This window comes from Podarcis muralis, chromosome 11 (genome assembly GCF_964188315.1).
Source record: "Podarcis muralis chromosome 11, rPodMur119.hap1.1, whole genome shotgun sequence".
NCBI classification, from domain to species: Eukaryota; Metazoa; Chordata; class Lepidosauria; order Squamata; family Lacertidae; genus Podarcis; species Podarcis muralis.
In genome coordinates this window covers 18,233,874-18,260,382 of record NC_135665.1, presented here as the reverse complement: position 1 = coordinate 18,260,382, position 26,509 = coordinate 18,233,874, and the positions used below count along the sequence as shown (strand labels likewise).

At 41.4% G+C, this 26,509-nt stretch overlaps 1 protein-coding gene across 1 annotated transcript; it reads left to right on the top strand.

Moving 5' to 3' along the window:
* Window positions 1–25,408, top strand: LMNB1 (lamin B1). Its single transcript, XM_028748029.2, has 11 exons — window positions 1–945; window positions 12,530–12,686; window positions 14,113–14,238; window positions 15,202–15,372; window positions 17,024–17,149; window positions 18,745–18,965; window positions 19,654–19,879; window positions 22,040–22,144; window positions 23,052–23,171; window positions 23,428–23,544; window positions 24,725–25,408. The coding sequence occupies exons 1-11, from the start codon at window positions 575–577 to the stop codon at window positions 24,764–24,766; spliced, it is 1,782 nt and encodes a 593-aa protein (XP_028603862.2). The 5' UTR covers window positions 1–574; the 3' UTR covers window positions 24,767–25,408.
* Window positions 25,409–26,509: the final 1,101 nt, after the last annotated feature.

Below are 26,509 nucleotides of genomic sequence, written 5' to 3'. Positions count from 1 at the left end.
GAAGGGAAGAGAGGGAGGGCCGGCGCTCGAGCGCGCGACGGCCATATTGGTTCGGAGCAGAGCCCGCCTGTTTTGTGTGTTCTGCCCGGGGAGGAGCGGCCGGAGGCGGGATACGCGAGGCTGGCCGGGCGGGTGGCTCCGCTCCTTGCAGCGGCGCCCAGTCCCAGCTGAGCAGGAGCCGCTTCTCCTCGCTCCCTTTTTTTATTTGCTTGGACCATCCATTTCGCCTCAGCGAAGCACCTGCAGAGCCGCCTTTCTTTTCTTTTCGCTCCTCCTCTCTCTCCCCCCCTCTTCTCCCTTTTTTCCCGCTCGCTCGCTTCCTCACCCTCGCGGGTTTTTTTCTTTATTCATTCATTTGCATCCTCGGTTCGTTTCCTTTCGCGCTTCACTTTTCCCTCTCCCTGCCTCGCTGCTCGTTTGGCAATTTGCTTTTAGGATCGCTGTGCTTTTTTTAACCTTTGCATTGCCAAGCTCTCCGCTTTTGAACCCCTTTCGGGCTCTTTTTTCCCTCCTACCTCCCCCCTTTGGGCTTCTTTCCCTCCCCCCCCCTTTCCCCGCGCGTTTTTTGCGCGCCATGGCGGCGGCGGTGGCGGCCATGGCCTCGACGCCGTCGGGGCAGCGCTCGCGGGGCAGCGCGGCGAGCACCCCTCTGAGCCCCACGCGCATCAGCCGCCTGCAAGAGAAGGAAGATCTGCGGGAGCTCAACGACCGCCTGGCCGTCTACATCGACAAGGTGCGCAGCCTGGAGATCGAGAACAGCGCGCTCCACCTCCAGGTCACCGAGCGAGAGGAGGTGCGCGGCCGGGAGCTCACCGGCCTCAAGTCCCTCTACGAAGCCGAGCTCGCCGATGCCCGGAGAGCCTTGGACGACACGGCCCGGGAAAGAGCCAAACTGCAGATCGAGCTGGGCAAGATCCGCAACGAGCACGACCAGCTCCTGGGCAAGTAAGTGGCAGACAAGGAGACGGAGGCCCCCTCGATCTCTCTTCCCTTCTTGGCTTCAATAAGAGTTCATAGGAGTCAATTCCTAGGGCTAGCCCCCTCCCCCCCTCAATAAAATATGTGAGAGGGTCTGTCCCCCTCCCCAAAGCTAATGGCCATTCAAATGTTGCGCGTGCACAGCATCATGTGATTGTGTGAGGCGGGGCTCCCCCCCCCAAATATTTCACTCCATTTGGCACTCGGTGTTCCAAACTCCCATTGTTCTGGGCGCGTTTTGCGTGCTGTTTCTGAGCTCTGGGCCTGCGCCTTAGGTTTCCGATTAAAACTGCAGAGTGGAAGGAAAAGAGGAGCTTTTCCTGCCTCCCCACTTCCAAAGACCGGAGAAGAGACCCTCTTAAAGATATTAGGGGGGTGGGCTAAACCAGGTGAAAAATGAACATAATATTTTAGCTGCCGTTCATTCATTTTCAGCACTGTATTCTTATAGAAAGCATGTGCCCAGACATTCCGTTGTTGCGCCTGTAACCTCGTTTTAAGGTGCCGTTTAGCCCCTAGCTTTCATATCCCACTTTCTAACACTGGCTGGGGGTCACCAGGCCAGGAGCATGTGGCCTCTCTTGGTCCCCAAGAAGCTCCCTTCTCACATTGCAGCACATGACTGAAGCGGACTGCCTGCTGGGGAGACCAGGGTCTGGGTCTTACTCCGCTGCTTGCATGTTGACGTCATAGACCCTCTTCCATTTCCTGCCTCCAACCCCACCCTGTCCCTTGGAATCTCCACACCATACTTCCTCACGCCTTCTCTACTCCTGGTTGGGGTGGCCACCTTAGATTTGCGTGCCCCCAAAGCAGTTAATATAGGTCAGCGTGGAACTCCTCCATGAAGCTCGTTTCATAAGAGGGTTTGATAACTTCCCCTCACTTTCATGTTTGGGGAGATACCATGTCAGAAGTTAGAATCATGCTATCTACGTAGAGATTTTGGTGTGAGAGAGCTCTTTATTCATGTGTTTCCCTCGGCAACACTTTTCATCCAGTTTTATAGAGGTCCGCATGATGTTCGGTTCCTCCTTTCTGGCTCCTTCTGTTAATTTATTTGTATTTCTGTCCATGCATGTTCTCTATGCTCTATTTGTAAAGGTGAGCAGTAAAGTAAGAGCATGTTTTGTAATCTTCACTTTAAAACAAGGCAAAGCTTGAGCTAACAACAGATTCAAAATCCACATTTTACTCCATTGAGAGATGAGAATCAGGCATGGTTTGAGAGCGTGTTATTGTCTCCTCCCCTTTCCTCCCATTCATTTCTCGAGTAGTGAGCATATTAGTCTGACTCCCCTAGCTGCTGCCATGTGCTATAGCTAGTGTGGTAATATTTGAATGAATGAAAAAGAGGGCTGGGAGGTTTCTTCTTAAGAGCAGTTTCCGGCCTAACTGACAGTATGAGGTGTATGACACTGGGGTGGGCCATGTTTTCATCATCATTTCATATGTTCAGATTTGATCTAAATACATGGGTTATTAACATGTGATACTTATCTACAAAGTTGTCAACTTACACAATTTGGCTAACTTTTTTAATAGCTTATCTAAAGTGGTAGTCCACTTTAGAGCTAAAATAGAAGGGGAAGTTTTTCTGTGTTTGCTTTTGTTGATTTTAGAAAAAAAACCCCGATGAGATATATTGCAACAAGATAGGTACTTATTTTAAATGCAGTTCTTGAAAGAGAAGCGCTTAATATGAATTTATTTCCTATTTTGATAAGAGCATTCCTGGTCAAGCATTAACAATACATGTGAGAATTGAAATCACTCCTGTTTATGTTCATGTTTACATTTTTGAGCTTTGCAGAGCTGCCTGCCTAAAGAAACGTGTGTAACTTTGGGAGAAGGCAGATAGCTCCTTTTCTCCAGTGCTCAGTGAATAATTTGGTTCATAACTCCATGGAACCTTTTCCATTTTGTATGCTTTCTAGTATTGGGTATGTTCCTTTTGCTGGCTGGCCTCACTTCTTTGGAATGAGCAGGTGCTTGCTTGCACTGATAAGCTTGATTCATACACCTCCAGAGCTCTGCAAAGGAATGCTTTCAGGGGTGCTATTAAAACTTTCCTTTAACAGTTGTGTGCTGTCAGTTTGCTGTTGCTGTTGCTTTATTTTTTGTTAATGGCATCCAAAATTTGTTTCTTAGGAAGCTTCCACTTGTGCTATTCCCTGGTTTTTTTTAACCATGTTCAAATGTGGTGTGTGGCCATACACTTGGGGTGAGAACACAATGAGACTTTTCTCCCTGTAGACCTCTGCCCCCCAATCTTATTCTGAAACAGAATGGGTGTAGTGGAGGGGGAGCGGAAAGGCCCTAGAAGTCCTGTTGCCTGCCATTTTTCCTGTTCTCTTCTCTGATCCCCCTCCCAGGCTCTGCATTTCTTTGTTGGTTGGCAGTGTACTGTTGCAATCGTTTAAGTGAAATTGTGTGAGATGTATTTAATTATATGTTCTAAAAGCTTTTTAAAATTTATTTAGGACAATTTTGTATTTAAGACAATTTTGGATACCTTGAAAAAATGGTTCAGGTTTTGCAGTTTTTGTAGTATATTTCACAGTGAAAAACTATGCCAAGTAATCATCTTTTGCTCACTTCATCATCAAAGTTGGCCAACTTCTGTATTCTTATGGCAGTACTCCTGGAATTACAACTCTGAGGGGGCAGTAAACTACAGTTCCAGAATTCTTTGAGGAAAAGAATGTGCTGCAAATGTGCCTCTCCAGTGGCCTAGGAGAAGTAGAATGTTTTTGCCTGGTGCCTAACGATATGTAATGAAGGCACCAGGCAATGTTAGAAACTGGGATAGAAAAGCTAGGAGCCAAATGGCTTCTGGGATCTGGCTTGTGGGCATCTAAACAGAATGTCTAGTTGCCATGGGGGGGGGGGTCGGCAACAATTTTTATTTATTATTTTGATAAGCATGAACTAATATGCAATTCACATAAGTGACACATTGTTAATACCACATTTTTAGCAGAAATTGTTAGTACATGTTTAATTTGGTGTTTACAATAAAAATATTGCTTCAGTTTTCAAAACACACTACTCTTTATTGTGAAACTCCTTTAACATATTGTCTATCCTTAAGATACACTTCAAGGCTCCATACATTTCAGTAATCCTTGAGTGTCAGCCAGGGGGGGAAATGGCACCCAGACTTTTTGAGGTGCTCACAAATGGAGAATCTTTAGGTGCAAAATGCTCCTGACACCCTTCTAATTTCTAACTCTGGTGCCAGGGGAGCCTCCCTGTGGAGATCATCCCACAAACAGTTGCCACTCTCCAGGTGTCTTGTGGAGGGAGCAAAGAAGCACTTCAGATGATGATTGGAACTCCTTGTGGGCTTTATGTTTTTAATTCTCTGAATAATTGGGTGTCATCAGAAAACCTGGTCAATTCACTGCTCATCCCAACTGCATAATTTAAAAAATATATATAAAGTAGAGTGGACGTTCGGGTTTCGAACGTGATCCGTGCGGGATGCACATTCGCAACCCGCAGTGTTCGCAACCTGTGTCTGCGCACATGCGGGTTGCGATTCGGCGCTTCTGAGCATGCGCAACTCCCGAAACCCGGAAGTAACCCATTCTGGTACTTCCAGGTTTCAGCGGTCCATAACCCAAAAAAACCCGCAACCTGAATGGGCTGTAACCCGAGGTATGACTGTACTGGTTCCAATACAGATCCTTGAGGGACCCACTTCTTACATCCTGTCCATTTAAGCCTACACTCTGCTTCTTGTTCTTTAACCAGTTACTGATCCATCAGAGGGTCTGTCCTCGTATCCCATGTGTTAAGATCACTTTGGTAAGGGACCCAATAGTAAAAGCTTTTTGAAAGTACCATGTATGCAGTGACTATTGGATCATCCCTGTCCACATATTTAAATTGGATAAAATTGCTGCAGTGGTTGCATCTTACCTGCTGACTGCCTTTGATCCCTGATCTAAAAGCTTCTTCAAGAAGAAAGTTATGTTCATTTTGCTGTTATGCTTATGGCGTCCTTCTTTGTGTCTGCTTGCATGCTTTTCTTGATTCAACTTGCACATTTGAACTGCTAACTGGTTTTTTAATGCTATAAATTAGAGTTCAAAGCTTTGTTGCCACCACATTCAAAGCTCTGTTTTACTAATTGTGCCTTCTCAGCAACATTTGCTGTGGTATAATTTGTGGTGGGCAAGTTTTAAAGCTTGGGAAAAGCTACTTATAAACATTAGTAATAGTCTCAGATAACAGCCTTCTGGTTTTGTGAGGTGTATTAGTATATATAAATATTTGAGAGGAAGAATAATGTGTCTAGCTGCTGCAGCTTAGGGACTTTGTCTTGCAGTGAGGAAAAGAAGGTGATGCTGTCACTCTTGTAGAGCCAGGTATGTATCTTTTTGTGTTAGGAGATACGTTGCACATCCATCAATCTGTATGTGGTGGTAATGGAGTCATGAAGGATAAATATGGAGAACCATCTATCTGGCTACACACTCGTTAATTTTTTGCTGGACACTTTCAAATTGATTAGAGTGCTTGAGATAAAATTACGTTTTCATATGTTGGCAGTAGAATAGGAGAATCCACAATAGTTGGTTGGAGTTATGGTGTTCAGCTTTTGTGAAAACCATTGCTTGGTGGTTCTTAAATTTTGAGGCCATCTTTACTGAGTTTCTGTTGCCTTGCTCTTTTCATAATTAGGTTTCTATGTAGCAGTAACTTCTAGGGCTTTGTATAGCTGGGCTAAATTGTAAGGGTGAAATTAAGTGTGGGAATTATGCATGTGAAATGGCTTTTAATCCAGCAGAAGTGTCCGCTAATTAAAGAGATTTTTTATTAGTTCTCAGTCCACTGCATTCTCTCCAATAATGTTCTAGATGGTTTTGGGGGACCCTCCTGTGGTAATTGCTGTGTAGAGGAGGGATGAAGAGGGAATCAGCAAAAATGCCGCCTCTTTCCTTAAGTTAGCAGGTGCCTCTGCTGGATTTTGCCCTAAAATCTGTTACTTGAAAAAGCAGTGCATGGGTCCAAAAATGATTTCAGGAGGATGAACTCATTCATTCCTTCTGTCTTGAGATAGAGATCAATACAGGAGAGACATGTTTTATTGCAGCTGGGGCAGATGAAGGTGTCTGGTTTCACTGCTATAGATGCGTCATGACATCTCTTCTCTCTGTGCTCCTCCAGCAGTCATTTCTTCTCTGGTCACTGCTGTGGATACATGACCTGACTGTGTGTCTCCAGGCACTTCATCATTTGTCAATCAATTCCAAAAAGAGTAGCTTTGTTAAATCTGTAGCAGAATGAAGTTGAGAAATATTGTGCTTAACTGTTGCCCCTTTTCTTGTTGCTTCTGTTCAAGTTGTATGCTTTCTAAATTACATTTATTCTTTTTTAAAAAAACTGGGAAAATAAACTAGTGCTGTGCATGTGTTCGCTTGTCATAACTAGCTCTGAAGCATCTTATAGTAGAAATATGATGTGGTTTTCTGCCTAGTGACTGAATAGTGTAACTCTTGATATGGATTCTATTTCTCTGGGAACTCCAGCTTACCACTGAAAAGCTGGATTTGCAAATTGCTAGAATAATTATGGTGAATGGAATACTTTGAGATCAAAGTAAATGTGCATCTTTTGAAGGGACAGGAATTTCTGTGCAGACTACCCCCTTAAACCTTTAATAAACAGGCTTTTCCATATTAATGAAAACAAGGTTGGAAACCGGGGGTGGGAGGGATATCTTAAAGTGCCAGTAATTTGATTCTCATCTATTTGTTTTAAATCCTCAGGCCCTGCTTCTCATCTTAAGGCCTGATTTGTACATGATTGGCAAAAGCAAAGCAGTTTATCTAGTTCCAAGCCCATGTGGGGTATTTAGATGTCATGTTCTAATTAATCGGATGGTGGTTGAGTTATTGTATTCCTACCTCAAAAACGAGTTGAAACTTTATTTATTTATTTATTTATTTATTTATTTGCAAATGTTTTGAGTTAGAAGCAAATTTTGTGTGATTTAGAAGTAGGGCTTGGGTTAAAGTACATCTGTGGTAACTCCTGTTTGAGCTGTGAAATGTGCACTTACACGTAAGTATAATACTTAAGTTTAATATAATCACTGGTTCCTTTGTTACTTCTTACTTTAGCTTATATTAATAGCCAGATAAAATGCAGAAATCTGTGATTCCTAATTCTGGGTGGTGTGTTTTGACACATCTCTTAAGGTTGTATTCAACTTTAAGTAGCAGGTTGGCTTTCTGGAAGTTAAGAAGGGAAAAAACAATATTATAGAGAGCTGCTTTCTCCATTAATGTTAAGAACAATCTTGTATAAGCACTCAGTTCTGGGTGAACTACTTAACGTCTGCTGTTAAAATGAGTAACAACCCAGTGAGAAAAACCCTTGTAAGAGATATTACTGTATACAGGTGAGCACCCTAGAGAACCATAGTGGCTCGTGAGAAAACCCACCTGAGATCCCAAAGAGGACCTCTTTGGGCTCTGGGAAGGATCTCCTCGCAAGCTGGAGGGGCAGTGGGGCTTTATTGAGCTGCTCAGCCTCACTTCCTAGCATCAGACGTGTCCCAAGAACCCAAAGAAGATCTCAGCGTGAGCTGGAGGGGCAGCAGGGCTTGCTCAGCTGATGCACTGGGAAGCGGCTGCTGCTGCGCTACCTGGCACACAGTGTTAGAAACTGGGATAGAAAAGCTAAGAGCCAAATGGTTCCTGGAACCTGGGTTGTGGATGCCAAAACAAAATGTCTATTGGCCATTTTGGGGGAGGGGGGGTCGGCCACACTTTCTATTTACTATTTTGATAAGCATGAACTAATATGCAATTCACATAAGTGACACATTGTTAATATCACATTTTTAGCAGAAATTGTTAATACGTGTTTAATTTGGTGTTTATACTAAAATTGGTATCATGCTTCAGTTTTCAAAACACAATACTCTTTATTGTTAAACTCCTTAGCATATTGTCTATCCTTATTGTATACTTCAAGGCTTCAAAGCACATATAGTTCAGTAATCCTTTAGTGTAAGCCAGGTGCAAAAAATGGCACCCAGACTTTTTTGAGGTGCTCGCAAATGGAGAACCTTTAGGCGTGAAATGTGCCTGGCACCCTACTAATTTCGAACCCAGCCTGCACGTCAGTTGTTAGGCAGTGAGGCTGAACAGTTCAACAAAGCCCCGCTGCCCCTCCAGTTCACGATGAGATCCTCTGGGGTGAGTTTCCTTGCAAGCCAGGAGTGTGCTCCCTATTTCCGGATACCCGGCACCACACATGTGTGCAGTCACATACAAATAGATCACATGTAAATGGGAGTTGCCTGCATACATATAGCAGTAAATAGGATGGATTTGTGTCCTTGGTAAGTGTATTGCCTATTACCCTTGTGCATTCTACTGTAGGAAACAGAAACCTAGCTGCTTGTTAATTTTACCTCAACTTTGCTTCATTCCTTGTGCTGCTACTGCATGATTTTGAATATGGTCAAAATAAGTTTGACAGGGTTGGGAAAGTGAAATGGATATGTGAAGTTCTGTGGTATAATACTTAATGCTTGCTAGTAAATCTCAAATCAGATGCTTGTAAAATCTGTATTGGGTGGCATTACCTGAAACCAAATACATCAGTTTCAAATTGCTTGCAAGATTGTGAAATCTTGCCTAAGAGTAAATTGTAAAGCATGGTACTTTTGCCATCTAAATATTATTGTGGAAAACTAGACTTCATATCAGTAACAGGGGCTTCTGTAATCTTCAGACTTTGTGTCTTAATTTTCCTCATATTATTTAAATGTGATGAAAAGTAAGTTTTAAAACAGTTAAATAAATTAGAACACAATTAAAAAAGAATATACTGCATGTAGTGCCAATTTCACATTAATCAATACCGTAGTGTTTGAAAGTTCTGTGGTGAATAAGTGTATAGACTATATTTTGGAACTACTAGGTTGAGGATTGCCGCAAGAGAAACTCTTAAGCACACAGCTGCAGACATGAAAGGTTGTACAGTATCTATTAGCTGTCAATCATTTAGCTTACATAGTAAGATTGCCAGCAGCTAAGAGGAACAGAATCTTGTACAATTTTCCCCCCCTGTTACTATCATCCAGTTCCAGGAACAGAAGATTTCTTTTAAGGAAAGAACGTTTTTTTCATTCTTACTTTCCTGCTTCCTTTTTTAAAAAAGGCATATTTATGAAATTGCATTGAAAATCTACATCCCTATGGGCCTGTTATTAAGACAATGACTTGATTGATTCAGCAAGTGTTAAGTATAGTTCAGCTGGTGCACAGGGCAACTGTTCAGAGGGTAAACATAGTTGAAACAGCTGTCCCAAGTCCATATTGCTGTGTTAAAGTATGGACCTCAATAGGAGAGTTAGTATAATCTGATTCAAATGAATGTTTCTCCCTCAGTTGCAATTCAGACTATTATCCAAATCATCCCTTTTGCACATGGCCGTTGTACTGTTGGCACAATGATTATTTTCAGTGTTTGAATCCTTGTGCTTATGAAATCAGACTATAGGTAGATGAAGCTCTTGTCTGTCATTTACTCTGATTCAGCATACAACTACTATAATTGTAAGCTTTTCAGTGATTTGCCAAATGTGCCATATGGTTACGGCAAAGTAAGGCAGCTGGGTCACTTCAAGTATTTACTGAAAACTGTCCAATTTGTCATGTGCTGGCCCCACGTGTTTGGTGTAACACAGTACTCTTAAATCAAGAGTTTTTGAACTTTCATGAATTTAATATGTTTCAGATACTCCTTGGCATATCCCCGCCCCGCCCCCAAATAGGGCATGGATGTAGAGTGGCATTCTTTTCAAGATAAGATAGGTGCACACGATCTGAGCTTTCTAGAAACAGAGAATTTACCAGCTGGGTGACTGGGTCTCTGCCATGAGTGTCTATTTTGTATTGTTTTGATTTAAATACATCTGCTGTTTTTGTGTGTTTAACTGTGTTTTTGCTGGTTTTATTGTACATCATCTTGAGCTGATGGTGTAAATAGCCATTGATAACTAAGGACAATAATAATGCAGAGAGGAAAAGCTAGTCAATATTATTCTCTTAAGGTCATTGATGCTGAATATTACAGCCTGTAATAATTAGGTACTATACGTTTTTAAAGGCTGTGCTTGAAATCTTAAAACTAAGTTACTTTTCACTGTATTTTTTTACTGCCTTATCACTTTTTAAAACCATATATGGGGTAGGGGTGGGGAACAAACTTAGGTTCCCAGGAAAGAGAGAACAAATCACCATCTACATTACAGTAATTTACTGTTTTTTGAATTGGGTGCCAAATTTAAAAAAGCAGTGAAGTATACCACCAGCAGCAAAGGAAGACTCAAGAGTGCCCTTCGAATGCACTCCTGATGTTTGGTGATTAATTTGCCCCACAGGATTACCTGTGCTGCGCCTGATGCCAGGTGATAACAGGTGGGCATAGTTCAAGCCAAATCATGTCATGGTCCCAATGGGGAGGCCTGGCAGACCTAACCCTAATTAGGCCCCAGACTGGAGGTTTCCTAGTACCGAACAGTGGCTCGGTGGCATGTGTGAACCTAGCACCCCTACTGGTTTGTTTGGCAAGCAGCTGCCTGCTTCCTTTACATTCAGTCTAGCCCATTGAATTGCAAGCCCTGGCTGTGGTGAAATGGCTGTAGTGGCCCTGAAGCTCATGTTTTGTGAATAGTGTTGTGGCAAAGGGTTTGAGACTACTTGCATTTTTACCTAGGAGACTCAGAAAGTGCCCTTTACTAAGCCAGACCATCTTGCTCAGTATTCTAGAAACCCATAAAGGTAATAGTAAGTAAAAGAAAAGAAACTCAGTTTTGCCCAAGAGTTAAACCAGGCTCCTGGTAAAAACGAATAAATGTGTGCGTTCTTAGTATGTTCCACCTTTTGTTATCTCTTCTGGGTCAGACTAATCTGTTCCTGAGCTATTGTATTTGGAAACCGCCTTCCTTGCTGAGAATGGAATTTCTGTTTCTTCTCTGTAGCCCAGACTCATCTTGGTGACAGTATGGAGAACAATGGATATTCCAGTTATGGGGTATGGCACCCCACAATAAGGAACTGCATTATAACATTACACAGCTTTGATAGCTTTAGCTGTGAAGTAGTTTATAAATAAACAAATACATAAAAGCCACAGTTGTACAACACTTAAGCAAATAAGCAAATGCTTGGAAAAGTACTTGTTACATATAGAAACTCTCTAGTATGTTCTCATTAAGATGATGATTTCATAAGCTGGCTTCCTATAAAACTTATGAAGGCCCACCTCAGTGTTTGCATTGGGAAGAATTGTGGGTTTTTTTTGTCTCTGCTGCAGGCCTGCCCACCAACTTACGTTGGGGTAGCTTCCCTTCTGGGGCCTGAAAGGACCTCAAATCAAATCACTCTTCATCTAAGTTTTCTACCCAAGAGCTCTATAGATGTTGTGATTGTGTAGGACCAAAGAACGTGCAGCAAGGAGAGAGAAAATTATAGGTCATATCCAACCAAATTTTACTCAGCGTAGACCCATTAAATTTATTCCAGTGGCTGTGAGTGGAGTTTTAGTAACTTGAGTAGCTGCTTGCCTTTTCCCCATGACTAGGAAAAGCAGACAAGATTGTACAAATTTGTTCTGCTTATGTATTTTATTCTGCTCACAGAACTGCTTTCCCTGGCACATAATTTGGATTGTACCAAATTCAAAGTTTTTTGTAGATATGCTTTGGGCTTTTACTTTTTACAGTGCTAGTATCCCAGCTGCACAATAACAATTTTATGATGGTGCTAAAAGCAGTTGAGTGTGCTGAAATACTTGAACTTCAGGTTCTACAGTCATTCAGCAAGTTAATATTGCACTTTGGTTTTTCTCTATAAAATAGAGGCTATACTTAATCTTAGCATCTCTGCAATCTTATTCTTCACTGTTCTGTCATAAAGTGCTTGCGCTGCAAAAATAGCTACGTGTTGTTGATTGGTTTATATACAGCCAGCAAAATCTTAATCACTTATGAAAATCTAGCTATGTATTATGCTAAAATATTAGTTTAGTGTTACAGTGGTACCTCAGGTTAAGAACTCAATTTGTTCTGGAGGTCCGTTCTTAACCTGAAACTGTTCTTAATCTGAAGCACCACTTTAGCTAATGGGGCCTCCCGCTGCTGCTGCACCATCGCTGTGCAATTTCTGTTCTCATCCTGAAGCAAAGTTCTTAACCCGAGGTACTATTTCTGGGTTAGTGAAGTCTGTAGCCTGAAGCGTCTGTAACCCGAGGTACCACTGTACTAGTTCTTCACTAGAAATGATTACACAGAATAAGGCTTTTTTCTCTTCACATGGCTTATATATTAAGAACTGTAAGGATGAAGTAAATTACATCTCACTAGAGTTTCAGTCTTTTAGAAGATTTTCCATTCCCCACAACCCAGTGGAATCCAACTATAGTCATACAGCTCTTTGTAAGTTTCATCTTGCATTGAAGAAATTATCTGAGGCAACTTATTGAACTACGTTTTTCTGTTTTTTATTATTGTTGTTTTTAGCTATGCAAAAAAAGAATCTGATCTAAATGGAGCAATGCTTAAGCTTCGAGAGTTTGAAGCTGCTCTGAATGCTAAAGAAGCTGCACTTGCCACAGCACTTGGTGACAAGAAAAGCCTGGAGGTGGAACTTGAAGATTTAAAAGATCAGATTGCTCAGGTAAATATATAAGTTACTACACAGTGTGCTTCAGGCCAGCTTGGAATAAGCAACAACAGCATCTTACAAATGTGGCTACAGCTCGTTGAGTAGTTAATAATGCTCACTATTTTAATTAAAACAAAACTGGTGAGTGTGTTGAGAAATTACAGGGTGGGATCTGCACACCAGAGCAGATTTTGGTGTGAACAGGAGGCTAAATGGGGGGTGGGAAAGGAAGGTGAAGTCTGTTGTGCAACCTGAAGTCTATTGCACTTGTGACACCATAGGAAGCAACTTAGTTTCTCATAATAGCCTAGTTTGGATGTAATGATAATGGTTACTGTAATGTACAGTAGCCTAGATCTTATGCACTCGCACCTCAGCTGTTTTGGTGCAGCCAGGAGGCAATCAAAACCTTTAACCTTTGATTTAAATCAACTACAGTTTAGCATTGTGTTCAGACTGTAAATTAGTTAATCCTAACTATGGTTATTTGAAGCAGATCAGTTTTCCTAAACTATGGGTTGAAATTTACTTGTTTTGGCCTATCATTGCTAAGACCAGCATTTGACATTAGCCAGGTGCCAGGCGCATTTTGCAGCTGGCTTTTGACCACTTGCGACCACGTGAAGGTTCCTGGGCGCCAGCATAGCACCTGGCATATCCACCATCTGGGGAACATTGAATGAGCTGCTTTCACACATTAAGACCCCATCTTGTAGAATTGAATTAGATGTATGTTATCTGCACAATCAGAATGAATTTCTGGAACCAAATTACTTTTTCTGTGCACCCTGAGCAGGGACAGTCACCATTAAGAAAAAGAGATTGGAATAGGCCAGTACATATGTGGACTGCTGCTGAATCAAGTGACTTTTCTTCTTTAAGTTTTCAATGCTCTTGACCTAGCCCAGAGTCGTCATCTGAACTAGCCATATGTTTAACTGATAATAACAGTCAGTCCATTTGAACAATAAGACTATAGAGCTGTCTTGCCCCAAAATGGCAACTAGACATTCCATTTTGGTGAGTGTAACCTTGGTTTAAGGGGAGCTATTTGGTGCCTAGTTTATATATGCATTTTTCACACTGGCTAAGACTAACTGTGGCTTGTCTGGGTTCACTTACCTAATGTTAGTTTTGAACTGAAGCAAAAACCTCCCAGCTCTTTATGCCAGGCAAAGGGGTGCAGTGTGTAAGCTCCAAGACTTGCCGTTGCTTGTTCCCATGATGATAAACCAGACAACAGTATGTGAGACATTGTGGATCAGTAAATGAGCAGTACTTAATGAAGAGTGAACTTAATTTCAGTGCATCAAATGTGCTTTATTCTATAATTGGCCAGCTTTATGAAAACTTTGCCAGATGGCACTTAGTTTTTACTTGTGATAATTATTTTATGCTGGAATTGTGTTTTTGCTAATTTCTAATTATTTCTTTTAAGCTTGAAGCTGCTTTAGCTGCTGCTAAGAAGCAGCTCGTGGATGAAACTTTACTGAAAGTGGATCTTGAAAATCGCTGTCAAAGTTTGATTGAAGACCTGGAGTTCCGAAAAAATATTTATGAAGAGGTAATATAGTTCAGGGTCTAAGGTAATGTTATGCAGTGACAAGCCAGTGTGCACCCTGGCTTCAAATCAGGTCTCTGTGTCTGCCTCCAAGTAGTGATAGAGTGATCAGTCTATTTCTGATCTGTGAGCACTAAACTTCAATTTTAAAAACAACAACACAAATTGGTGTTTTGATTTGAACTTAAATTTAGATGTGTGCTATGTCTCAATGTATGTATTTCTAAAGGTGATTTATCCTAAAATACATGTTTTATGCATTTTGGTAAAAAAATTGAGTAGAAGGATTATTGTGTTTTGATCCATGTATAAGTATGGGAAGTGAGTATAAGGTCAGTTGTTTATAAAAGCAAACCAAATACATTTCTCCATCTTTACTTCAGACTCTCCAAGATTGTGGGTTTCTTGTGCTTGTATCCCTGTCTGTCTCAGTGTTGCTTCCAGTCAGTGAAGGAGGAGATATACCCTCCTTTTTCTATACCTGAAGCGTCTCCAGCTATTTCCTGTGCCAGCCCATTGCCCTAGCTTACATGGCAAAAGGGGGTGCTGAAGAGACATGGCCAGGACTGTTTACTTAACAGAAGAACTGGTTTGACCTTTTTAGCAATATTCTCAGATCCAGTCTTACAAATAAAGAACCCTAAGACTGGAAGCTATCCCAAGAGGATACCCATTCTAATCCCCAAGCTCATAACAGTAATATATTGCAGCACATTTAGTAAGAAGATTTGGAGGGGGGGCATCCTCGTAAAAGTGGCATATCCCAAAAAAAATATTTGGAGTATTTCTCTTAAAAGCTGAGCCCCAAGAAACCTATTTAAGCGAGACTTTCCTTCTTATCAGTACACAAAGCAATTGCAATCTAGCTGGAAAGCCAATGGGGTCATACTTTATTTAATATGCCATCCTTGCTTTTCGTTGCTTAGTGAAATTGTGTTATTGAAAAGTAATGTTGTTCCTCCTTAGGAAATCAATGAGACAAGAAGAAAGCATGAGACCCGTCTTGTTGAGGTGGACTCCGGGCGTCGGATAGATTATGAGCACAAACTTGCTCAGGCGCTTCAAGAAATGAGAGAGCAGCATGATGTGCAAGTGAAAATGTATAAGGATGAGCTTGAAGAGACATACCATGCCAAAGTATTAATTTTTACTCTTGCATATAATAAAATCCTGATAGTTGCGTTACAAAAACTTTGTCTGAATAATTGAAATAGAAACTGTTTCTGGGTGTGAGCTTAAATTTCATTTCTTCTAGAGATTGATAGGTAGTTATGGGTTAAACACTAACATTCAAAATAGAAATTTCCTTTAACGTGAATGCTCCTTTTAAAAACAAAACTTATTTTGAACTAGTGTAGCTGTAGTGAATAAAACTCAACACATTTTTTTTTAAATCTGGGCAAAGAAGCAAAGTGGAATATATATTCAAGTCAAGAAGGGTGCATGTTAACATTTCAGAAAAGCTTTACTAATGTTAAAGATGAGTTACTGTAGACAATTGGAATGTTTGAAGAGCAGGGCTTTTTCTTTTAGTCAACCTGGGGCTGCAGGCTTCCCTGTGCCGTACCTGACTGATCTAGTACAGAATGAGCTGTTCATAAACCACTTGCTTAAGAAAAGGTAGTGTGGGCCCGCACAATTTAAGGCTATCCAATCAGTGCAGCCAAAGTTACTGCTAGTCTTCCATATCTGGCCAACATTCCAGGCTATCACATTTCCTTGTCTTGTGCATCCTACTTAGTTGCAGTTGAGCTGAAAGGGCCTTTGCTATGCACCTAAAGACTCCTGCACACATTTGTAGATTTACTTCTATGGAGACCCTGAAGGTCTTAACATGGTGAATACAGTGGTACCTCTGGTTGCGAACGGGATCCATTCCGGAGGCCCGCTTGCAACATAAGCAGAACGCAACCTGCGTCTGTGCGGGTCACGACTCGCTGCTTCTGCACGTGACTGCATTTTGAGCGTCTGCGCATGCACGAGGGGCGAAAACCGGAAGTAACCCTTTCTGGTACTTCTGGGTCGCCGCAGGATGCAACCTGAAAAGCTCAACCTGAAGCAAACGTAACATGAGGTATGACTGTAGTTGCTTTTCCAAGACGGAGTCATTTGGCAGTAAAATGAATTTCCTGCTTACTGTGTTTCTTTCCTTCATATGTAGCCTTAAAACTTAGCTAGTCCCCGAAGGCATTCTTAAGATACTCTCTGTTGATCTTTGTGCTGTCTTGTGAAGCTGCACTTCATTGCATTGGAAAACTTGCAACTGTAGCATAGCTGATGTGGATTGTTTTCTTTTAAAAGCATTAAGCAACAACACCATTACCTTCAACTAAGTTGAGTTCACTTGTAGCTGTATGACTCTGAACAGTTTTGGATCATTGTTGAAAGTTATTGAGGAGCCATTCTATAAGTTCAGAAGGTCGCTTTGATGGTTTTTCTAGTAAATCCTTGCATTTCTTTGAACATTATTTGCTATCTTAGTTCCTTAGCTTATTAAATGCTTCCATATTTAGTTGATAAAAGAGTTGAGGAAATGGCACGTGGCCTAAGGGGAAAATAAGGATAAAAGAATCTGAATATTTTTTGTGGTTAGAGGGGTTGTCCCGGAGAAATATTACATATGTTCTTAGCTGTCAGATTTTCAGAAAAGCCTGCATGACAGGTTTCCTGTATTACACGCAATGTGTGCCTTACTTAACGTCGTTGCAGATATTTTAAAGTACAAGCACTTGCTTCTCTATTTGTTGGCAGACCAAATGTGGAGTGTGTTCTGCTTGTTTTCCTGCAGCTTGAGAACGCCAGACTCTCTTCTGAAATGTCTAGCTCTGCAGCCAACACTGTCAGAGAAGAACTCATGGAAAGTCGCATGCGCATTGACAGCCTCTCTTCCCAACTGGCTAATTTGCAGAAAGAGGTAAGGGATTCCACAGTCCTGTCTTTATCACCTTAGTAGCAGGTAAGTACTTCTCAGATATTTTATACATTACATTACAAGTAGTTCAGTTGTTTTCCGGGCTACTGTTGTGTGTGTTGTACTTTAATCTTTTTATTCTTTTTTAAAAAATCCTGCGTTTGAAATAGACTGGGCCAATTTGTTGTCCATTTTTGGGTCAATTCCACCTTTTGTTCCCCTCTTGATTTATGAAACTCTTACTATTGTTCAGTCCAACCCCATTGTACTGATTACCGAAAATGAACAAGTGGTGTTTTTTTAGACAAGAGGAATTAATTGGATCACGCAGCTGTAGTTGTGTGTTTGTGCTATAATTCTGCTGGAGCATAGAATTCAGTTTCCTGAGATTCTCAGCTTTCATTTCTAATTTTTAAATAATAAACAGTGTTTTTGGCCCTTATGTTTATGAAGATATGCTGGAACGTTTGTAGGGAATACCCAAATTTGGGGTGACTTTATTGGCCAACCAAAAACTTGTCACTAGGACATGCCCAAAGGAGTGGGGACTTCTCCCTGACCTTATGCTGCATCTTTGAAACATAGCACTTCAGGGGCAAACAGAAACTCCTATATTGTTCCTCTCCAACTTGGCACTGGGGAGGGGTGGATTTGTTTGTTTGTTTTTGCCTGTCAGTTGGTGCTGCAGCCCCTCTCAAGGTTTGAAGTCAGTGAGGGGAGGTCAAGGATGGTTTGGGATCTCATCTTCTGTCCTGTAAATACAGAGTTAAAATAAATGACACACTTTCATCCCCGCGCCAGCACCCCATAGCTCTGGTCCCAGGAAGAAGCCTTTGGCTCAATCTCACTCAGCAGAGCCTGGTTGATTTCTCTTACCATGTCAGGATAGGAGAGTGAAATTGATAAACAGTAGTGATATGTAGTGATGCCTCAGAAGATTGGAGGGGCCCAAACATTATTTGCAGTGTCTTGGGTAGGTCTTCAGGGTCCTCCATAGCCCCTTCTTATAACTAGTAAAATAAAAATGGTCCTTCATAGCTCCCTCTTATAACTAGTAAAACCCAGACATTTATGCAAGCTTGCTTAATTTACAGAACTATATGGGTTGCAAAATTGAGATTATTTTGGTTCACTTTCCATTTTCTGTTCAGTGTGCACAGCATCACTGATTATCATCAGCTGCATCTTAATGCCATTCTCTTTCTTAAGCTATGCCCTTGCCCTTTGCGTAATATGCTAGCAAATGAGAAAATATAAGAAGTACTGCAGCTTGTCTGTGTTCCAGTAATGAGCCAGTTCTGCAATTGTTCAGTGACTTGCTAGATTTATTCTTGCCCAACATAGGAAGTGTCTGTACATGTGTGTGTTCTTTTTGTGCTTTTCCCCCAAAACAGATTCACAACCATAGACACCAGCTTTGTCACTTTTAAATATGAAGCAATAGACACAATACCTTGCACAACAGGCAATTCGTATTAAAAACAGGAATGTAACACTTGCATAGCTCTTCATATTCATTCTATGTCTTTGAATATTGGCTTTTAGAAATTAAAATTCCTGAAGTTGGTGTCTGTGCATTTTTTTATTTTCTTTTTTAGTCTAGAGAATGGCTAGAAAGGATGCAAGAACTGGAGGATATCCTGGCTAAAGAAAGAGATAACTTTCGCAGGGCACTGTCTGATAAAGAGAGAGAGATGGCAGAGATAAGAGACCAAATGCAACAGCAGTTGAGTGATTATGAACAACTCCTTGATGTAAAATTGGCGCTTGACATGGAGATCAGTGCATACAGAAAGCTCTTGGAAGGTGAAGAAGAAAGGTAAGAAATAGTTGTCATTTTACAGGAGAATGGAAGTTATCCTAAAGATTATGTACTCCAACTACCTGCCCAATTATTCCAGGCACATGCAGTCCATGTTTAAGAAGGGGAAGGGATATTGGCTACATGTGAAGAGCAAAATGTTTTGACAACTAGAGATGAATGATGGAAAGAGCTTCTCAGTCAAGTGTAAAACTTTTCCCCAGTTGCTGAATGTGAACACTAGTATCTCTCCAGGTATAATGTCTTATGAAATAGAAGGCACTTAAATTATGGTTTATAGGTATATCCAGCCAAACTATTCCTCTTACGCTTGGTGTTTTGCAAGGTAAATATTTTCTCTTGAAGTTTTAATGGTTGATTTAAATGTTGCTCTTCACCCTGGGCACTCCCAACTGAAATAGTATAATAATAATTTTTAAAGGAAACTTAATCCCTCATTCCCAGGCCAACCCTGCCCTTGAAAACCCTTAGTCCCAGCCCTGGTTCTTCCCACCCACTCTAAATGGTGGGGAAATAATACAAAATGCACATACTTGCTTGAAATCCAACCTTGCAGGTAATATACTCAAAGTAATTATCAGAGTTTACAAAACATGTTACTAATCCATGCTGCCTGAGGAGAGAGATGAAAGCACACTTGAAAAGTGTGTGTTGATGGGTTTCCTTTTTTCCCCCCCTTCCACAGATTGAAACTTACTCCCAGCCCATCTTCCCGTGTGACAGTCTCTCGGGCATCATCCAGCCGCAGTGTGCGCACAACCAGGGGAAAGAGGAAGAGGGTTGATGTTGAGGAATCTGAGGCCAGTAGTAGCGTTAGCATCTCTCATTCAGCTTCTGCTACTGGAAATATCTGCATTGAGGAAATAGATGTAGACGGGAAGTTTATCCGCTTGAAAAACACTTCTGAGCAGGTATGGAAACCTGAATAATCAGATGAGGTGGTTAAAATGTAAATGACATTTCCCTGGATGACCGGAGAAAGAAGCAGCAGCAACAAACAAAGGTTCTCCTGTGACTGATGACTTGTCCTGCAAAAGTTGAGAGTGGATCAAGAGTGTAAAACTCTTAAATGGTCTTACAAGATGTGTCCCAAATCATTGCCGCACACTTGAAACGGTCCAGTCTAAATTCTTAAGACAGATTCTAGCCATTCCACCATGCACACCAAATGCGGCCCTATGGCTGGAGACTGGCCTCTCCGTCGAAACCCGAACCTGGTTAAGAACATTCAACTATTGGCTTCGCTTAAATTTAAACCCATCCGGACTACTACCTCTAGTAGCACGAGATGCTCATAGAAGTCGGTGGTCCAAAGTAGTGCATCAAAAACTACTTATATGTGGCCTCCAAGCACAGCATCTCCTGAAAATGGGTCTCCCCAAGGCAAAAAACATTATTGACCAGCGCATGAAGGATATTGAGCAGCAGAATAATCTGGCCTATATCAAGAAATTTAGTGCTTGGTACGCTTATCTGCCCCCCTCCCACTTTGATTTTCGGGCACCTTATTTGTCTACCTTAACCATTCCAAAACTCAGGCGGGCCTTCACACTGGCCAGACTAAATATGTTACCCTCAGCTGTTCTTGAAGGTAGATATCAAAAAAATTCATTTGAGAACCGGCTCTGCCCCTGTGGAGCTGGCTACGTAGAGACTGTGTCACACGTTCTCTTGTCTTGCTCCCTATATAAAGATCTCAGGGACGAGACCATCACGCCGCTCCTATCTGCCATCCCGGGCCACTCTTGTGAAGCCAAATTGTTCTCACTCCTAGCCGACCAGAACAGCTCGACAACAGAGAAGGTTGCCAAATTTAGCGAGAGAGCAATGAGACTGAGAGCTGCTATCTGATTGACATCAGTGTCGTCACCCGGATTCCTCGCCTAGGATCTTATTATGTTTTACTATTATTATTTTATTACCCCTGCCAAGTTTTAAGTACTGAGATTATTAATTTATCTGCATCTGGTTATTATTACCTTTCTCCCTGTCCTGACCATCCCTCCGAGGTTATATTTATATTTATAAACTTGCAATTTGGCTGGTCTATTTACTAAACTGACCTGGAACAATCTACCAGAGAAAAGGCCGCCGCCCATGGGACAGAGGGTCATTGATGAATGATAATCCAGCTTCTACCTAGGGTTTTAATAGGTCATAAGATTTTATGGTATCTATATTTGTAATGTATTTTTGTCGGTGTTTGTCCTTTGATGCTATGGCCTGTCGGCTACGCAAATAAAGTCCCTTCTTCTTCTTCTTCTTCTTCTTCTTCTTCTTCTTCTTCTTCTTCTTCTTCTTCTGATGTGTCCCAGGTGAAACAATAAAGGTTGCATAATGATCAAGTTGATAGAAAAGGTTAGGGGGCATATCTATTTCACCATCCTCCCTGTATTTTGAATGGCTTAATTCAAGTGTATATAATGACTTATATGGTAAGCCAGCTACTTAGACGTTCCAGGGATAGTGCCTAAAGCCAAAATCATATCTAGTTAAAACAAACTGCCAAAGCCTTCGCCCCTCCAGTTCTTTCTGCCCCATTTTTAATTAATATTTTTGCTAAGCTGAATGCGCACACGTTAGATGCATATAACTTGCAAGTGCACTGTGGTGACACCTTATACATTGATATTCAGAAGTACGCCCCATTTAATTCAGCAGGACTTCCTCCCAGGTAACCATATATAGTCGAAGTGGGGTAACTCTGGCCTGTGGTCTTAATCGTGCCCACCAGAGCATTTTGTCCCAAGCCACCTGTCCTACATTTGACATTTATGATGGGTTGGGGGGGGCAGGTTAAAACCTTACTAACTGAAAGGGATGCCTGCAGGCACTAGCAGTTGGCAAAGCCCTTTTCAATGTGCTGTGCAAGATCACAGGGATTTCTGAAGACCCCTGCAGGCAAAAAAGATGATGTTAGGTGATTGACAGGTGGGCAGCCTGTCTGTGTCAAATGTTGTTCATAAGGGGTCAGGTGGGGATAAAAACAACCTGGTTTATAAGACTAGTCTTAATGTTCAGAAATAAGTACATAATGGCTTGACATGAAAACATCACCTGCTTTTGTTTAGGACCAACCAATGGGAGGTTGGGAGATGATAAGGAAAATAGGAGACTCTTCTGTCACTTACAAATATACCTCAAGATATGTGCTGAAGGCAGGCCAGACTGTTACAGTAAGTGAAACCTACTTTTTGAGATATCAAAATGTAACTTGGGATTAGTGTGTTGGAAACGTGCTTTGGGTCTAACGTGGGTTCTTTGGTAATTGCTGCTGCTGCTCCAATCTAGGTGTATGTATTTCATTTTCTATTAAGGACTTTCAGTGGCTTCCTAAAGAGTTGCGAACGTTGTTTACACACAATGATCCTAGTAAATTCATCTCTTGAAAACTCTTTGGTGGAATAATAGGAAAATGGTGGTGGAATATTTATATGGTTGGAACAGAATGAGCTTTTAACCTTTTCCCTGTGCCAGTCTCGGTATTTTTCTCTCAGACTTAGGCTGTTTCTTCTACTGCCAGGCTTTCTGGTGCTGAGCCTGGTTAGAAGCAAAATGTAAAAGGTGGAGATGGGTGGGTTTGTCACTCCTTCCAACACCAGTTTTCCTGTGTCAGTATTCTGAGGGAAACAGTAACTCCTGCTTAGCGAGTGATGCTACTTTGCACTTAGGCACCACTAAACATGAGAGGCAGAATAGAGCATGCATGCGCGAAAAGTTTGGAAAGCTCTGGTGTGAGCCATCTAACCTGCACCCATGGCAATTACAGAACTCTCCAGAAAGCTGTGGGTCCTGGGTCTGTTTTGGAAGGGCACCCTGCAGATATCTACAATATCTACAGATATTGCAAATGGGGTGCAACTTGTATGGTGCTCTATAAATCGCTTTTTATAAAGTTCAGCTAAGAAAATTTAACCCATTACAAATGCAGTTATTATGGATCAATCCCTTTAAGCTGAATGTTTTTGTCTAGGTCTTCCACCATTTATTTGCTTCCAGAACTATTGCTATAGATAAAGCTTGCATAATTCTTTTCTGGAAGACGTATTTTAATCCTGATTGAGGTATCTTTCCCTTTCCCAGATATGGGCTGCTAATGCCGGAGTAACAGCCAGTCCTCCTTCTGACCTCATCTGGAAGAACCAAAACTCTTGGGGCACTGGCAAAGATGTGAAAGTTGTGCTGAAAAACTCTCAGGGAGAGGTAATGTTGGAAACCTGGCTAACCTACGCTCATCACAAACTAATTTGTATAGTGAGAATAGCCCCCAAAGTGGAACAGTACTTTTTGATTGGATATATAGTGTACTGGTACATGCCACTAGTACAGTCTGTGTCAGATTCTAGATTGACAACAGTCATACTAACATCCAGCAAATGGTCACTAAAAAATGCCAGATAGCTTAACATTACCTTAATGTTGCAGGCATTGAATAACTGAACAGCTGCATTTGTTACAGGAAGTTGCTCAGAGAAGCACCGTCTTCAAGACAACTTTACTTGAAGTTGAAGAGGTGGAGGAAGTAGATGAAGAACCAGCTGAAGCTGTAGAAGAAGAGGATCTATTCCACCAGCAGGTATCTTATAACTTACTCGCACTGGTATGCTTTCGAACTGCTAGGTTGGCAGGAGCTGGGACAGAGCAACAGGAGCTCACCGCTGTCATGCACATTTGAACTGCCGACCTTCTGATTGGCAATCCCAAGAGACTCAGTGGTTTAGACCACAGCGCCACCCCCTCCCTGCAACTTAAATAGTGATATGGAAAATAAAACTATTTCCGTAGTTACCTTGGCAGGAGAACAATCCAGGTAATTGTTTTAAAAAAATCAAAATATTGGTATTTGGAAGAATTCTGCAACTCTTTCATATTGCCACAGTGAAGTAAAGTTATGTCCATAGTAACCTTCTGTGTATATAAAGGTCTTAAGATGTAGCAATTTTAGTGGCTACTATGAAGTAAGCATTATGTGAGTCCCAAGCAGAGCCCAAAGGTGGGGAACCTAGCCCTCCAGATGTTATTGGGGTAAGTTTCATCAGCCCCGGCCGGGATGACTTAATGGTCAGGGATGATGGGAGTTGTAGTCCAAACAGGAGGACCATGGGTTCCCTATCCCTAACATAGGCTCTCATTGGTAATTTGAGAATTTCATGGCTGCAGAGACACTGATGTGCTAGAGAACATGTGGGCCAACACTGGCTAAAAGGGCTGAAACTAAATTGTATTGCTCATCACAGCTTTAAACATGCATGGCTTGCATTGCGCTAGATCAAAATCATGGCCTTGAGCTGTGGCAGGCAATATTCTGTTTAACTCATTGTGCAGCCTACACTTTTATACCAAGCATTACATTTTGAAACTTGACTTTCCAATAAGGCACTATATTGTGGAAAGCAGTGGTTTTGGTTCCTCTCTGAGCAAGATCTCTTTGCTCATCAGCCATGAATTTAGAATGTACTGGTAAGTTATCCTTTGCACATGAACTCCTGCTCAAGCCCTTCAAAGGTTTCCATCCCTGAGCATTGGGAGTGACCAATATCTGAAGAAAGTACATGTTCTCCACCCCTGGCTCAAAGTGTTTCCTGCCTGATAAAACATGTGCCCATGAATTTGTCCACAAGCAGTTCCCGTGACAAAAAGCTCAGTGAAGAAGGCAGACTGTTAAAAACAGTTCATCAAACTACAATTATTGAAAGATACTTAAAATGTCCCTACTTTAACCTTCATTAAAGCTGTCTTTCCTCTCTTTAAAACAGGGAGACCCACGAACAGCCAACAAAAGCTGTGCAATCATGTAAACCCGTCATCTGTATATCCTCAGTTATGTTAATCCCTTCCTGCAGAGGAGAACCTGCTTGGAAGCACAATATTTTTGTATTTCCTTTTGTGAATTTTAAAGCTGTGTCTGGCCTTAATTTCATTTGTCACAGAGATGGAGCTTTTTGTAAGTGAAACCCATATATATAGCATTTTGAAATGTGAAATATTGACACTGAATAATGTACTGTTTTTCAAAAACAGTCCTCATTTTTATGCTGGTCCTTTTCTAATATCTTCATTTAAGAATAATAAACTACTGTGTGGGGGGTTTGTTAGTTAGATTAGCCATCTACTCTTTGTCCTTTTACATTATTAGATTTTTTTTTTTGGAAGGGGAAGTAAAGGGGCACTCAACAAAACCTTTTGTACTGAAAACTTTTGTATTTTAGCTATCAGGTTATACAAGTTTTACTTGGAACATTTGTAAAGAACATTATCCAACAATTGCATCGTAAATAGAAGGATGAAGGATTCAATAAAATTCTTTTGCTAGTTTTGCTTCACTTAGAAACTTTACCACAAATCAGGCTTATGATAATGTGTTAGGTGTGTTTTTTAAATTCTAGTGTAACCTGCATACCTTTTCATGTCAAATTAACAAATAAAAGTTACCTTAAGAAGGGACTTGTATTTTTTTTTGGCGGGGGGGGGGTTACTCTTTTCCTTTAGAAATGATATGTGGAACCATCATATTGGTCTTTAAAGAAACTGTCTTTAATGACTGGTGTACCTTTTCTGCTTAGACCAATTCGTTTTAGCTATGTACTTGTCTTTATTTTTATTAAACATTTATTCAAAAGTTACAATACAGCTTTGTCCACTGCCATAATATCACAGAATGATCACTCCAGTCCTCAATCCCAATTGTACTTGCCTTCAACATTTTACAATATGCTTGTCACTTGCACCTTTAAAACATCAATCAGCTTTCAGTAACCACAACAAAATACTGCTTAGATTTTTCTGGGGGTGTTTGTGTGTTTGGAGTTTCACCACCTGATGTTGTACCCAGCCTATAACAAGATGGGGAGCAGTCTTCCTGCTTTTGTCAAGTCTCTTGTAGACTGGATGCTTCTGAGGGGCATTTCCCCACACCTTTCTCCAAGGCAAGGAGGTGCCTTGCACCCAGCCTGGAGCATATTTGGGAGACCATCCCTCTGCTTTGCAAACCGTCCAATTTAATTCAAGGTCCGAGAGATCCCTTTCTCCTCCCTGCTCTTCCAAGACATGAGAACCTCCAATGTCTTTCTCCCCTTAGGCTGTTTTCTAAAGGCAAGCAAGAATTGACCTGTAGACCAGGGATTCCTCACCCCTGCAAAGGGCCACCCGCATTTGATATTTAGAAGAAATTATTCTTTCATGCTAATAAAACACTAATAGAAAAGTTTGATATGTGAAGTAGGTAAAGGAGGAGTTCTAGTCCTTTAGGCCAGTGTTCCCCAACCTTGGGCCTCCAGCTGTTTTTGGACTACAACTCCCATCATCCCTCGCTAGCAAGACCAGTGGTCAAGGATGATGGGAATTGTAGTCCAAAAACAGCTGGAGGCCCAAGGTTGGGGAACACTGCTTTAGGCAACCTTACATTGTCTGCATCTACCATGTCTCAACCAAACTAGAGATTCAGTGCTTACAGCTGTGTCAGCAGCATCTCGGAACCATCTCTATTGTTCATAGATTCTTTTCCTTTGTTCATTGGTCTTATTACAGATTGCCTTTTCCTT

Excerpts from the sequence above, each read along its gene's own strand:
- LMNB1 (XM_028748029.2), top strand. The coding sequence starts at position 575 with ATGGCGGCGGCGGTGGCGGCCATGGCCTCGACGCCGTCGGGGCAGCGC. Across the intron at positions 17,150-18,744 it reads TGGCTAATTTGCAGAAAGAG|TCTAGAGAATGGCTAGAAAG; the intron begins GTAAGGGATTCC and ends TTTCTTTTTTAG. Across the intron at positions 23,172-23,427 it reads TGAAAAACTCTCAGGGAGAG|GAAGTTGCTCAGAGAAGCAC; the intron begins GTAATGTTGGAA and ends CATTTGTTACAG.